At 37.2% G+C, this 16,296-nt stretch overlaps 1 protein-coding gene across 5 annotated transcripts in view; it reads left to right on the top strand.

The window, feature by feature from the left end:
• The window catches only part of RSPO2 (R-spondin 2), a 169,428-nt gene that overhangs the window by 92,846 nt on the left and 60,286 nt on the right, over positions 1-16,296 (top strand). For all 5 annotated transcript variants that reach the window (XM_009213482.2, XM_003903067.3, XM_009213481.3 and 2 more), the window contains one exon: positions 14,329-14,472. In XM_009213482.2, the coding sequence (XP_009211746.1) occupies positions 14,329-14,472 (144 nt within the window). The remainder of the gene's footprint in view (positions 1-14,328; positions 14,473-16,296) is intronic.

Raw genomic sequence — 16,296 nt, 5'->3', positions numbered from 1 at the left:
GTACTCATAGCAGAGAGTTACTTGAGCGTTGGAATGCAAAGTGTGAGAAATGAAATCTTGGAAGCTGAGGATGGAGGATTTGTAAGCTGGGAAGACATAATGCTCTTGTTGTAGAATATCGTCTGTTGTCAGCAGAGGAAATAGGTTGAGCAGAGGCAGAGAGGAGGCACAGAGACCGATTAGGAAGCTGTTGCTCTAATCCCAGGCCAGAAATGAGGACTTCAGCTAAGGCAGTGGTACTTGAGGTAGGGAAGAAGAGACAGATTCAAGAGATTAGAAGATAGAACCAGCAGAAGGTGGTTCACTGGACACAAAGGTAACAGAGAGGGAAGAGACCTCAATGACTCACAGGTTTCTGCTTATTGTATTGTATTGTATTGTATTGTATTGTATTGTATTGGAGTGCAATGGCACGATCTTGGCTCACTGCAATCTCCACCCTCTGGGTTCAAGCAATTGTCCTGCCTCAGTCTCCCAAGTAGCTGGGATTACAGATGCCTGCCATCACGCCTGGCTAATTTTTGTATTTTTATTAGAGACGGGGTTTCACCATGTTGGCCAGGCTGGTCTCAAACTCCTGACCTGGGGTGATCTGCCTGCTTCGGCCTCCCAAAGTGCTGGATTGCAGGCATAAGCTACCATGCCCAATCAGGTTTCTGCTTTAAAGAATTGTACAAATACTGGTTTATTGGATATTATTATTATTGGATTATTAGATATTATTGATTTATTGGTATTATTGGATATTATTGATTTTGGTTTTGATTGATAGCAAAAGGAGTTCAGGTTTAGAAATGTTGACTTGAGATGACACACTTGTGTAGAGATGTGCATTGGAGAGTCGGGTACCTGAGTCTGTTTTAGATACAAGCCACTTAGGATCTAGTATCTCCTTGCTATCCTGTCACATCTGATGATCCTATTAATACTGATCACAACTACTGATCACAGGTGCAGATATTACCAGAAATATTTATTATGCTTTAAATGCTTACCAGGATGCTAATATATGGTTAAACCTGAATCTGACAAACTCAGAGAGTTTTGCAAACCTACCCCAAGGACACACAAGTATGGAGAGCTAAGAATAGGATCTAGGATTCTCTCTAACTCTAATGCCCATGTTTCTTTAATTAAACCATGCAGCTTCTCTTGGAGAAAACAAAATAAAAAATGCATCATTTGGTCCCTGTTCAACTGCCTATCATAAAAAAGAAATATATCATTGGATAGGGTTAGGATTTGTTCCCCTTTGGCAGAAGGTGGGAGAGGTAGGTCTTCACTGTGAAGTGGTACACTTTCAGCATTCTTTTGTGCTGGTTTCTTTCCCAAATTGAAAGGGACCTTGCCTACAGCACAGTCTGCAGAAGGCACTCCATGGGTTAACAGGGTCCTGCAAGCTGGAGAAAGCTCATTGCCCTGAAGTGGCTTTACATCACTATGCAGGAGGTGCTACCAGCTGGTTAATACACTGGACATCACTTGGTGAGGTGGACACCCTACTATCCGCTTATTAGAAGATAGCTGGATACTCTTACATGCTGAGTCTCTCAGGTCTTTTATGCTTTCTTCTGAAGAAAATCCATCTTTGCAAGACAACTGGCTATATTTGGATGTACCTATGACTGGGATAAAACAAAACATTTGTCAATTTATTTTTTCTTTCATAAAGCGGACCCATGTAGGTCAAACCTGCATTGTGCAAGGGTCAACTGTACCTTACATGATGTAATACAGACAAAATTGTTATGCAGTTATAAATGCAAGTATTAGAAAAATCTGAATTTTGTTGCCTAGTTCTTTCTTAAGCAAATGGTCAGTTTAAGTGTTTAAAATCCCATTAAAAATATCAAAACATTCAATTTTATCTTCTAAAAGGAGAAATCAGTTTATGGTAAATCTTGTGTCTAAAAGAACACTGGATTGGAAGAAATGGCGGGCTCCGATTTGAGCTCTGACAGTAACTAGCTCTGTAAGCTTAGACAAAGTATGTAACACACTCTGGAATAATAGCATCCTAGTAACTTGGGTCTATGGAAACATCTCAGTAAAGGATTAATATCTGATGTTGGCAGTTTCTTTTTACAGTATTGGTCATGTTATGACTTTCTGTGTATTTTAAGTCTAGTTTATTGTTCAGTCTGTCCCTCCCACTCTTATTTCTGCTTGGCTTATGGTTAAGGACTGTGCATACCTTTGTTTCTTAAAGACAAAACATGAAGGCCGGGCGCGGTGGCTCACGCCTGTAATCCCAGCACTTTGGGAGGCCGAGGCGGGCGGATCACAAGGTCAGGAGATCGAGACCACGGTGAAACCCCGTCTCTACTAAAAATACAAAAAATTAGCCGGGCGCGGTTGTGGGCGCCTGTACTCCCAGCTACTCGGGAGGCTGAGGCAGGAGAATGGCGGGAACCCGGGAGGCGGAGCTTGCAGTGAGCTGAGATCGCGCCACTGCACTCCAGCCTGGGCGACAGAGCGAGACTCCGTCTCAAAAAAAAAAAAAAAAAAAAAAAAAAAAAAAAGACAAAACATGAGACATAAAAACTTTAATAAGATATTTAGTAATTTGGTGCCTAATTTGAAAATGTACCTCTGTATAATCTGAAATATTTTTGTTTGTTACAATATTATGCTATTACACTAAAATATAAAAAATGGCCTGGGCACACTGGCTCACATCTATAATCCTAACACTTTGGGAGGTCAAGGAGGGTGGATCACTGGAGGTCAGGAGTTCGAGACCTGCCTGGCCAAAGTGATGAAACTCCATCTCTACAAAAAGGAAAAAAATTAGCTAGACATGGTGGCAGGCACCCGTTATCGCAGCTACTTGGGAGGCTGAGGCATGAGTATCACTTCAACCTGGGAGGCAGAGGTTGCAGTACGCTGAGATTGTACCACTGCACTCCATCCTGGGTGACAGAGAGACTCTGTCTCCAAAAAAAAAAAAGGACTGTGTTTATTCTAAACTGATAGATATTTAGCATTAAATTTGTTAATCATTCAGCAGATACATCTACCATGCCAGGCCCCCATGCTGGGACCTAAGAATATAGACTAGCATAAGACAGGCTCTGTTTTCTACATTTAATAGGGGGATTATGATGGACAGAGTTGGTAAAACCATGAGGGAAGAACTATCATAGGTAGCTGGATGCTGGGAGGGCAGGGGATGTTTTCAAGAAACTTCACACATGTAACTGAACATGGCTAAGGTGAAAGGTACATGTGGAGATGACGCTAGGAAGGTAGATAGACATGCCTAGCAAGAAAGATCTTGTGTTTTAAAATCAAGGGTTTGTACTTGATTCTGCAAGTGAAAGTGAGCCATTGAAGCATTTTAAAGTAGGGAAATGACATGAAAAATGTGTGTTTTTGCAAGATCACAGTGTTCCTTTTGTAGCTGCAATAAAGCAATCTTAATTTTGTCATTGTGATCTGTAGCACCTGTATGGATAAACCATCAAAGATTTCAGTAGGCCAGATCAGGGATGATATTAACAACTTCAGTAATGGTTATTCACCTGCACAGTGCACTGTTTAATGTACTTGTCCACAGTTGCAATGCAGTAGCTGCCTGTTGTGAGATGTAGACCCTGTTTTATTTCTATTCCATTACCCTTTATGGAAAACTCAAAGGGCACTCTTTTCTCCTAATTTGTCCTGGAAGATAGATTATATCAAATAGATATTCTAAAAGCTAGAATAAACATTTTTCTCTCTGTGAGAAAGATGGCTATATCATTTTCGATACTCTTTACAAAAGATTTTACTTTTGTTTTTAGTAACAGTACTAATGGTTGGAAAGTAAAAGTCCTGACTTTCCATTTAATAGAGGTAATTGTATTTTTCAAACTTACGTTTGTTTCTTGTGGATTTGGTAGTCCTTGTAAGTGAGCCTATTATTTCAATATAGACCCAAGTTTGGCAACATCATTCTATTATTATATTTCCAAGGCGGATGCCACCTTGTGCTGTTTTTACATAAATAAAGCATATGCCTAATGCTTTAGTTTTAAAACACACTTTGACCTGCATCTTTTAAATCACATCTGGAAATCCTGCGAGGCAGTTAATATCCTCATTTACAGAGCAGGTAACAGGCGTTCTGTTAAGTCCACTAACTGGCCCAAGGGTTGCCTGCCACTGCATGGTACAACCAAGACTGTATCTACTTTTATCATGAAACTGAATTGGCATACATGACAAAGCCACGCTCACAAGCAGAGCAATTAAAATATCTTGCTATAGGACTATAGCTGGACATAAATGTACAGCTATACTGGACTATAGGACTGGACATAAACTATAGGACTGGACATAAATGTCAAGCTAGTTGCAGCCCAAACACATGGCTTTGTAAAGTTCTTCTCTCTTCCTTTCTTTCCAACCAGCAACTTCGTTCAAAAGTCAGTGCCACAGCAAGAAAAAAATTAGAAACTTATTAAAATAGAATGGAATATTGACCCACTGACAACTGATCAGGAGTTGTCATTCTTGATTTATCAATACAGTGTGAATAAAATTAAAAATATTGAAATAAAAGTATTCCCATGTCAAGATAACTGAATTCCAGCATCCTTATGCTCATCTGATATTTGTCTTATGCCCACAGCCAGATGGTATATGGAAGACATCACTATGCCTCCCCAAGCTTAAATGCTACCATTTGGTGTTTTCAAAATAAAACTCTTTATTTTTTTTCCTTTTTTCTATCAAGGTACCCCAGGGATTTCAGTAATTTTCTAGCCTAAGGGTTAGCAAACTATGACCCAGGGGCAAAATTTGGACTGCTATCTTTTCAGTAGGGCCCTTAAGCCAAGAATAGCTTTTAGATTTTTAAGTCATTGAGATTTTAAGACAAAAGAACAATATTTTGTGACACATGAAAATGATACTAACTTTTAAATGTCAATGTTCATAAAGTTTCATTGGAAAACAGCCATGTTGAATCATTTACATATTGTCTATGGCTTCATTTTGTGTAACGACAGAGATGAGTTGTTTAGACAGAGACCGTATGGTCTGCAAAGCCTAAAATATTTATTATCTGGCTTGTTATAGGAAAAGTTTGCTGTAGCCTATTTAGAGTGTAAAGGGATTAAGAGATTCTTCTTGTTTTCCTTGGATGAGGGTTGAGTGGAGGGCAACACATATATTAGCTTACATATGCTTTTCCATTTAGTTGGGTGGAGAGATCTGCATTTTCCAACATTTGGAAAAATCCAACTAAGATGCAGGTCTGAAGTTGATTAAACCGCTCTAGTTCTACCTTAATATAAAAGGATGACAAGTTACCAAAAAAGGAAAAGCACAAGAAGTAACCAAGATGAGAGTTCTAATAGTGGCAGAAATTTAAAATCTGATATGAGATACTAATTTGGTTTACAATTTTTGAAACTTTTAATTACTATCACATTCCTTTCCTATTTTATTTTGAGGTAGTTGTCCTTCTCCCACTGTTTCCTACCTCCACCATGGGAAAAAAAATTCTCTTTAAGCTTTAACATTCTTAGCAAATGTGTTTATTTTGATTTCATTTGTTTTGAGAATGATTTCAAATATGCATCACTTGAATAAATGAGAAATAAAGCCAATATTTTCAGAGTTCATTATTTGACCACATAATTTTACACAAGCCTCAATATTTCTTCATATTTTTTCTATGTGGACGGGCAAGATATAACATTTAAACATTAAAAGATTACAGTGAAGCTACTAGCAGCATATTGCAAAGTGTGAATTTGGAGTTTTTAAAGAGTGAACTGTTACAACATTTCAAGTTAAATATTTTTTCCTGATATGTTTTTTTGACAGCATATATATCCTCAGAAGTTCAAATAAAAGATACTATGGCATATAAGATAGAACTCTATAGGTATCTAAAGGAACAGCATGTAAATTTCTAGATAGAAATTCATTGTACCTAATGGGAACTTGAGGATTTAAATCACAGCCTAGGTCAGGATTTTATTGTATGATATAGGTAAGTCAGGTATTTCTGCCTTCTTATCTGATGGTTAAGGGAGTAAGGCACAAAGAGAATGTGATTTCTACCATCTGTCCCCCCACCCCAGGTCAAAATTGCCCTTAGATCTTGGTTTCTTAACTCCTGGTTCCTAATGTTCAAGGCAGGTGATTTTCCATGTAGGTGCCCAACAAATGATTGTGATCAGTTGGTTAAGCTGTGTGACCCAAACAAGGGTGAAGTCACTAAGTTTACTCTAGACAGTGGGTAATGCCCTTTATTGGGTAATGCCCTTTGAGTAGTGCATATATATGTATTTTATTATAACTACATCTATACAGTTTATTAAAATTATATCTTTTTTTCCATATGGAGTATCCTATTTGAGCTTCCTTCCATTCGCCATCTTGGACTGCAATTCTTTTGTCCTAGTTGTTAGATTAAAATTTATTTTATTATTCATATTTAATAGTTGCACTTATTTTTAGGAGTACATGTGATATTTTGATATCTGAATACCACATGAAATGATTACATCAGAGTAGTTAGGATATCCATCACCTCAAACAGTTATCTTTTGTGTTGGGAACATTACAGTTCTTCTCTTCTATTTTGAAATGTATAATAAATGATTGCTAACTGTAGTTTTTCCTACAGTACTATTGAATGCTAGAACTTATTCCTTCCATCTAACTATATGTTTGTAGCCCTTGACTAAGTTCTCTTCATCCCCTTCCGTTCCCAGTCTCTGGTAACCACCATTATACTCTCTATCTCCATGAGATCTACTTTTTTTAGTTTCCACAGGTAAATGAGAATATTTGATGTTTGTCTTTCTGTGCCTGGCTTATTTCACTTAATATAATGTCCCCCAGTTCCATCCATGTAGTGAGAAATGACAGGACTTCATTCTAGTTTTATAACTGAATAACATTCTATTGTGTGTATATACATAAAATATCCTTTCATTCATTGGTGGGTTACTCAGGTTAATTCCATATCTTGGCTATTATAAATAGTGCTGCAATAAATATGAAAGTGCAGATCTCTCTCTGATATATTGATTTCCCCTTCTTTTGGATATATACTCAGCAGTGGGATTGCTGGATTGCATGGTAATAAATTTTTATACTCATAAAATCTCACTTTTTGATAACTAATTACACAGCAGGTACTATGCTGAGATCTTTGCACTGATTAAGCCTCTGAATCCTCTCAAAAAGCCTGTGAGATAGAGACTGATAATACCTTTTCTTAAAAAAAAAAATACATGAGGACATTAAGACAGAGAAAGCTTCACTGACTTTACCACAGTCACACAATAGTAAGTGGTCCAAGACTCTAACCTCAGATCTGCTAACCACTGTACTATGAGTGGCCACTATATTCTCAGCATAGTTCTTATTCCCGCCCCTTGCTCTTAATTCTAAGTGTCCTGTTCTGCATTTGACATAGTTGAATTTCATCCTATACCAACTATCCTAACTAATTAAGGCAATCTTGACTTAAGCTCATTCTACTGGGTTATAAACAGACTTTAACCCTGGATCTTCTGATCTTCTGTTAATTTAGTAACGCTGGTTCTCTATGTCATCACTCAAATAGTTTAATTGTAAATATAAAACACCTAGTCCTGAAACTTCTGGATCCATCTTTTATTTAGATTGAAATATAATGAAGTTCTAATGAGTTGCATGTTACTTGACTGTATTACAAAAAATGTAATTTTAGCTTTTAGGTAATTTTTATCAATACATAGTCTAATGGAATTACTGCAATGGTACATATTAGAAATGCATGATTTTGAAAACATAAAGCTTAAAACTTAGGAATATTTATAACCCCATTGCAAATTTTGAGAAGAAATGTTAAATAGTACTTGAAATTGTTAGATTTTTAAACTAAAACTAATTTTAAAAACCTTATATTAAGTTCCATAGTCTAGTGCTTTCCATGTGAAAATTTGCTAAAAGTCTAATTTTGAGTGTTTTGGGAACAAACTGTGCCTTTAATTTCTATTCAAATTTTAGCACGTAATAGGCATAGAAATCTCTAGAGGTTTCTAGAGGTTGGCTTGATGTTCTTTGATCCTTGCATCTGCTACTTGAGAACTAAATAAATGCCCTATTGTTGTCAGTGACTGCCACATTCTGAACAGAGATGCTAGTTTAAAGTAAGAGTAGTTGGAGCAACAAGCAATTGGATTTTCATGGTGTGCTAAGGCAATCTGACATTCACAACCCTGATGGGCATGAAGAAATAAGAACATAGATTCCTAGGGGTATTTGAGGTTTCCTCTACTTTATTGACTTCTTCCCTTTCTCCAATAATTGATCGTTATATATATAATTACATTTTGACAGCTAGATTTAACAAAGGTTGATGTTTCTCTGCTGTTAAGGATTTACTTTTCTCATTTATCTGATTGACTATGCTGAGATATTCAATTAAGAGATGGTTCTTGTCATCTTAATTTATCTGGGAAGAGAAACAAAAGGAACTCTGTCCATTTGCCGAGTGCCCTAAGAGCACTGTTGAGACCAAAGGAAGAGAGGATAGTTGTATGATCTTTGGCTTCTCTCAGTTTTTCATCTTCTCTTCCACTTGGTTTGTCACTTTTATGGATTCATTATAACTCCTCTCCCTGGTACTGTTACCTCTTAGAGTGTTGAGCCTCCCAGTGGTTTTCCTGACCTCTACTCTCTTCTGCTTTCAGGAAGGTTAACTTTCTGAAAATGTTCACTCCCCAGCTCACTCTGTCTATATGTCTAGCTTAGAGTAGTCACTTTATTCCCTAATTGCCTTTCTGTGGAGCTTTCCCCTCAGTAGACTGAAGATCCTGAGGTGTAAGGACTGTTTTCTCATCTGTGCTTCTATGTACCTGTCAGGATGGTTGGCCCTTAGGGACTGTTACCTGTCTCAATGAGGAAACATGGTGATGTTATGCTCATGGCCAGAATCTACAGGGACTACTCACTGCTAGTCAGACCAAGCCCCTAATCTTGAACTGAGCTTCATTTTTATTAATACTAATTATTACTTAAATACTTAAAGCCACTCAAAGTATGAATAATTTATAATCCTCACCCACAGCCTCTAAACCCAAGTAACCATCCCATCACCTAACCTCCTCTTCCTCCAAGCCACTGCTCACTGGGCCCGTCAACTTGCCATGTGGATTTTCTCTATTGCCTCATCATGAGGGCAGCTACCCTTGCCAGGACTCTGCTTCTCCTTGTCTCCCTAAAACTTGCTCATCTGAGGTTCCGACTCATAGCACACATCACTCGCCTTCCTTTGATAGTTACATTCTCCAGTATAATTGTTTTCAGGTGTTTAACTGTTGATTCTTCCATATGATTTGCAGTTCTTTACAACAACTATGGCTTTTAAATACATAGTACATGTGCAGTCAATCTCTCACTAAGCATGCAAATATTACAGAAATTGAACTTTAAATGACATTCATGCTCATTTATTTAGCAAGCATTGAAACTCCACCATGTTTCCTATACTGTGTTAGGAATGGGGAATTCACAGATTGAAAAAAAAACTTGAATGGCAGGACAGAAATGGGTCCCTTTTCTGTCTCTAATGTACCCAAGACATGACTCTATATCTCCTGTTACATTGTGGTGCACTGTTAGTGCCACATGGACCCCTCTGGCTTAGCACCTCCAGGATAGGGAATGGGTTTAGGTTCTTAGGGTCTGGCACATACTGTGTTCCTTGAGAATGCTGGGAATGAACTGTTAAGCTGGACTATGGTGTAATTTGAAAAATGTTTTATTAAAGCCTGTACAGGGTACTGTGGGAGGATAGGAGAGAGGGTATTCAGCCTATTTTTCTGTTTCTTGGCCAGGGGTAAGCCCTTCTTGCCAAATGGCAGCCCCATCAGACTGCATTTGGATGCAGTTTCACTTGGACAGTAATTTTACTTAAACCAATGTTGGCAGTCCTCATTTGGTGGGTTACATTTTTGAGGAGGCACTGTAATTTAGAAGCATGTAAGTTGGCTAAACTAGGATCTTTTATTTGAACGAGGACTTAAAGCCCATATTTTTATAGAAAAGGCCTATGTTTAATAAATTTTAATACACCTATTATGTAGTATACAGTTTTCTAAGGTTTAACAATCTATTGTATGATCCTACTGGTGTTTCAATGGTGACTAACTCATTTATAAGATTTACATAGAGGTTTTCTAAAGTGTATGGAAGAAACCGTTAACACAGTGGCTATTTCTGGGGAGTAGGCCTGATGTGCCATTCAGGTGAGAAAAAGGATTTCTATTTTTTCCTGTAAACCTTCTGTACTGCTTTGAGTTTTTACTTATAATGAGAATGTTTTACTTTTATATAAAAATGAGTTAATAGAGTTGATATGAATCCCAATTAAGGATAAAATGCTTAAGTAGTTTTTGGAAAATGGCTACAAGCTGGGGGAGAAAATATAGGACTATGAGACTACACAGGAATTCCCTCCGACCCCCACAAAGCAGAAGAGTTACCTCCTGGAGAAATGGCTGAACAGAGCAGGGGGCTGTGGTTGGATCTGGAGCTGCTGAGGAAAGGTCATCAAGGACTGTGAAGCACGTCAAGCAGGAGACCTCCTGGATTAGGTGGCTTGTGGTGCTGCTTGCTTTCAAAAATATTGGGTTTGGCCAGGCATGGTGGCTCACGCCTGTAATCCAGCACTTTGGGAGGCCGAGGCGGGCGGATCCCCTGAGGTCGGGACTTTGAGACCAGCCTGACCAACATGGAGAAACCCCGTCTCTACTAAAAATACAAAATTAGCAGGGCATGGTGGTGCATGTCTGTAATCCCAGCAACTTGGAGGCTGAGGCCGGAGAATCACTTGAACCCAGGACGCGGAGATTGCAGTGAGCCAAGATTGTGCCATTGCACTCCAGCCTGGGCAACAAGAGCGAAAGTCTGTCTCTAAATAAATAAAAATAAAAGAATAAAAAGTATTGGGTTTGTAGGTGTTTGTGAGCAGATGAGCTCTGTCAGTGCAGGCTGCCAAATGCATGGGCCGCCTGCATTGGTTTTATGTAGTGGCAAAGAGCAAATGAGGCCAGGATGGTCAGCACAGCTTCAGGTGCTAGGACTTGGCACTGATCAAAGCTTTTTTAAAAATGCTTTATTACACAGACAATATTTTATTTAGTTTTTTCCCCTTAAAATTTGAGTGAAGGAAAAGCAACGCTATTGAACATGTGAAAACAAAGGATACTGGCAAGAGATGGCTAAATGAAGGTATTTGTTGAGGTTATAGCAGGTTCAACATTATTAAATCAGGGGTATAATTCATGCACTCAAATCTGAAAAAGTTTTAGATGGGATAGATGCCTTTATTCTTGCCTGTTAAAATCAAAAGAGCTTAATTTTACAATGTTAATGGAGTGGCACTTTTTGAATAAACTTAAGTAGGTCACAAATACATATTGTAATAACCCTTTCTATGATACTAATTACATAAATGTAATTAAAGGATATGAGTCAGAAAAATAACTCTAACATAGTTGAAAATTCTATCCCCTCCCTAAATTAACTTCCCTAAGCTACTTCATACAGATGAACACATGCACGCATACGTAGTTTTGTGTTGTACTATATATATCTCGCAACGTACCTTTTTTTTTTGGGCGGGGGATAGGGTCTCACTTTGTTGCCTAAGCTACAGTGCAGTGGCGCAAACACAGCTCACTGCAGCCTTGACCTTCTAGGCTCAAGTGATCCTCCTGCTTCAGCCCCCCAGGTAGCTGGGACTGTAGGCACACACCACCATGCCCAGCTGATTTCTTAGAGATGGGGTTTTACCATGTTGCCTAGGTTGAACTTGAACTCCTGAGCTCAAGTGATCCATCCACCTTGGCCTCCCAAAGTGTTGGAATTACAGATGTGAGCCACCATGGCCAGCCAACTTGTCTCTTTTTTTTTAACTTAACAATGGGTTTTCCAGGTCATAACTTATAATTCACCTTGTACTTTTAAATGGTTATCATTTTCTACAGTTTGAACATATCATATTTATATTCCACTTGAATTCAAGAACAAATAATTAAGCTTTCATCCAACAGGATTTTTACCTGAAGAAGTCCTCAGGGACTTTACAGAGAATGATAGGTATTTCAGCAATTCCATATTCTATGAACTGGTATTAGGAGCATGGAATGAAATGAGGGAAGGGAGCTACAAGTAACAGTAAAGATCAGCAAAGGGCCTGGTAAAATTAATTCCAAATGCTATAACTTTTTGGCCAAAAAGCTTATTGGTGTGGCTTTATTTTAAAGAGAAGTCAGACCTTGTAGATGATAGCTGATTTACGAAGTGTAAAGTCTTCTTTTTCTCTTTAAGTGTTCTTTTTTTTTTTTCTCTTCACCCTTTAGTTCTGTTTTATCCTTTGGAATGCTCATTACTATTTCTTGGAAAATAACTCTATGGCAGGAAGGGCTGCTTGTTTTTTAAAAAAATATAGCAAGAAAACTAACAATTTGTGGACATAATGGTCATGTATTTTGACCATGATTAAGAGCTTATTGACCAACTATGGACCATGATTTTATTAAAATATAGGTTAAAGCATTTAAGACTACAAATGAACCTTTTATGGGGTGATAAACTGTTCTTCTGTGCTGACCATTTCCCTCCCCACCAAAGGAGCAGTAGTGTAGATTTGTATGTGGACTTTAACCCACACATATTTGGTGTTCTGTTTATAAATTTGGTAACATTTTAGAAGTTGCATTAGCTGCTTCATACTGGTCATTTAATACACAGAAGCCTGTTTAGACTCAAAATTGAAAGGCAAAGAGTTGCCATTTTTAATAGGTCTAGACACAGTCATTTCTTATGTGATCTATTTTAATGAAATTTATTTTTAGCCTTTAAATGTAGCCTTTAAAGCACTGAAATCTTCAGTGATTTAACATCTTGGCTGCGTTTTTTTTTTTTTTTTTTTTTTAAACCCCTTTATCTCTTTGCTTATGGGAACTATATGTCTTACAGCTTCCTGAATCCTTAAAGCAGGAAGTATAGTTCTGGAGGCTTGTTAAATGAATACATGTGATGTCACAGAGTTTTCATAGGACTTTACGTGCTGTCAATTGCATCAGTTAAAACTGTTACAAGTAATAATGTACTACAATCTGTTGAAAACTTGACCTTGGAATTTACCAGTCCTCCAAACTTCTCTCCTTTCCTTGAGGAGTAGTTAAGAGAGTGTATTTATTTTCACCTGTGCATGCCAAGGATTTCTGACCCAGATGTTACTGGCCTACCAGGGAATCTGATCTAGAATACAAGCTCATAAATTATTGCTTCTTTTTATACCTTATTGTAATGTATGTGGTTTAGTGGAAAAATACATGTTTCTAATTCACTGTGGCTTATATCTGCAGACTACCTATTATGAGCCTGTCAATTTACATATATTATTACAAAACCTTACAATAGTTTTGTAAGGTCAGTGATGCCCCTGTTTAATACAGGAGGAAATAGAAGCTCAGAGAGGCATATAGTTATCTAAAGTTACAGAGCTGGCAGAGCTTGGTATTCACACCCAGATGTAACAGACCTGAAAGCACATCTGTTTCACAAACTCCTAGCGGACTTCAGTGAGTGAGTTATAGAGAGAAAGAGAATGGATTTAAAAGACAGATGGTTTTGGTGGCTTTCAGAACCAATTCAGCTGCTACTCTGTTAGTCCCAGGTTTCTTATATGCCAAATGGAGTTTCTAATGTCCACATGTAGGATTATTGTGAAGATTCAATGGAAATATGTGTAAAGCCTTTGACACATTGTAGGTTTTCAACAAAATGACCTAAACTTCCACCCCGCCCCCAGCCCTACCCAGGTCACCCTCTGATGAATGTAGGTGCTAGTGTTGACCAGTGCCCTATAAAATAGACCATGCATTTGAAAACATTTTAAAAATTAAAATTCTTAACTCATTTCCTATACACAAATGCTTATTACAGTGTTCCCATTGGAGGCCTTTTGAGGGCAGGACAGATTTCAATACTGGCAGCAAGTAATTTGTAGAGGGAGTGTTTTCTTTTTCTTTTGAATTTTTTGTTTTAATCCCATCTGGAGATTACTAACATTTCTGAAAGCTCTCATGGCGCATGGGACCCTGGGCTGGCATTCTTTCTTGGGTTATTGATGTAGTAAGCTGTTGGAAGAGACGGGAATGATTTAGAATGAGATGGCGCTAGGAAACAAATGAGTTAAACAATATTTCTCTGATGATGAGAATTTCAAATGGGCTAACCTATGAGTTTACAAAAGTTTTGTTTGTAAAACAAGTAAATTTCTTTGACTGAAATTTTCTTTTTTCTCTTTAAAATTGTTTTTAGGATGCAGAATAGAAAACTGCGATTCTTGCTTTAGCAAAGACTTTTGTACCAAGTGCAAAGTAGGCTTTTATTTGCATAGAGGCCGTTGCTTTGATGAATGTCCAGATGGTTTTGCACCATTAGAAGAAACCATGGAATGTGTGGGTGAGTAGTTTTTAATGTGACTCTCAAACTGCAACTTTTATTTTAACACCTGTTTCTTAAAAATATGCATGCTAGATATATTTAAACTAAGAAACAAATTGGTTCTCTTGTTCAGTAGAACTGAAAATTAAGTTCTTTGCTGACTTTAAGTATCATGACAATTGGATAGTCTCATATCTTGCTGTAAAATTTGCTAGTTGTGCATTTGCTAGGTTAATCTACTTAAGTGCTGACAAAGTTTTTTCTTAATCATCTGTGTAATACATCTATTTCTTAATAAATTATTAGTAACTGTTAGAGAAAAACATTTTGTTCAGAAGAGAAGTTTTAAGCACTACCACATCAGCTAACTACTCTATTACTTTTGCTATGTGTAGAATTACAGAACTGCTTGCTTAGCTGTTTGTGTAAAAAAAAAAAAAAAAAAACTTGAAAAGAAATTATTTGTGCCATATTTTGTTGATTATATGTTACAAATGCATTAAAATGATTACCAAATTTATACACCTAGAATGCATAATTTGATATATATGTTCTATCTGTGAAAATAGTAACATATTTTATAAATTTTATATCTTCTGAGTGTTCGTAAAATACCTTGACATTCTTATACCGCTGATTGAAAGGTAAAGATCTGTCAGTGGCTGCATTATGATGAATCTCTTAATCTAATCATGGATGTATTGACATGCTGCCTCCCCAGAATTTCATTTGCTGTTATATATCTGATATGATATACAACACAGCTATGTATTAGACTTTACATCCCTTAAAATGGAGACTTAGAAGAAAATTTGAAATTTTTCTATGAAAATATTGCTGAAGTAGTCTGTAATTGTGTATTTGAGAGCTTGCAGAGAAGACATTTAAATAAGTGGTTTTTGAAGAAATATGTGCATTTGTGTTTCTACTTATGTGTGAATTAACACATTTATATAGGCACCACTATTAAAGTAAGAAAGTCACTAGAAGAACATATTCAGAATGTTGAATTTTCTTTTGAGAGACAGGACACACACATTACAAATGTTCAGTGGAAACGCTGAAATCCTTAACTATAAGCATATTATAAAGAGAGTCTTATGCATTCTCTGAATAAAAAATCTTAAATGTCTTTGAAAAGTCTAAGAAGCAGCTATGATACCCACTGATATCTAGAAGATGGAAATATTAATTGTATGCAGACTCTGGACCTCAGCCTTCATCCACTAGCGTGAAGAGGAGTTTTAATGGTGAAGTTGATAAGGAGATCTAGCTTTGTATATGCTTATCCTTTTACTTCCTCCTCTCCCTCCCCTGGGAGTTGGGGGATAGCCTATTTTCCACTATGTGGACTTAACATAGGGGATGCTAAAGGCTTTTACGTATGTAGTAAAAACATACATTTTCAAATAACTGATTACATTTGTTTACTTTTCAAACTATAGTAATGTACACCAATATGGGGAATAAGAACTGTGGTCTCCAGACACCTGCTGAAAGAAAAGAAAAAGTCAGAAAATACAAAGCAAGCTCCCCATTTTTTTCACCAAGTGCTTCCAAACTAAAACACATTTATGGGTTTGGTGGAGGCACATTCAGAACCAGCCTGTAAAATGTTGTCTTCTGTCATGGTAGGAAATAGTGTCTTCTACTTTAGGTTTTAACTGTTGACTCTTTAAAGATTACATATTTTAGTATCATTAGAACTATTCATAATAGCAAAGACATGGGATCAACCTAAATGTTCATCACTGATAGACTGGATAAAGAAAATGTGGTACATATATACCATCTAATACTGTGCAACCATAAACAAGAATGAGATCAAGTCCTCTGCAGGGA

This window comes from Papio anubis, chromosome 8 (genome assembly GCF_008728515.1).
Source record: "Papio anubis isolate 15944 chromosome 8, Panubis1.0, whole genome shotgun sequence".
NCBI classification, from domain to species: Eukaryota; Metazoa; Chordata; class Mammalia; order Primates; family Cercopithecidae; genus Papio; species Papio anubis.
This window is presented reverse-complemented; position numbering and strand designations above follow the sequence as displayed.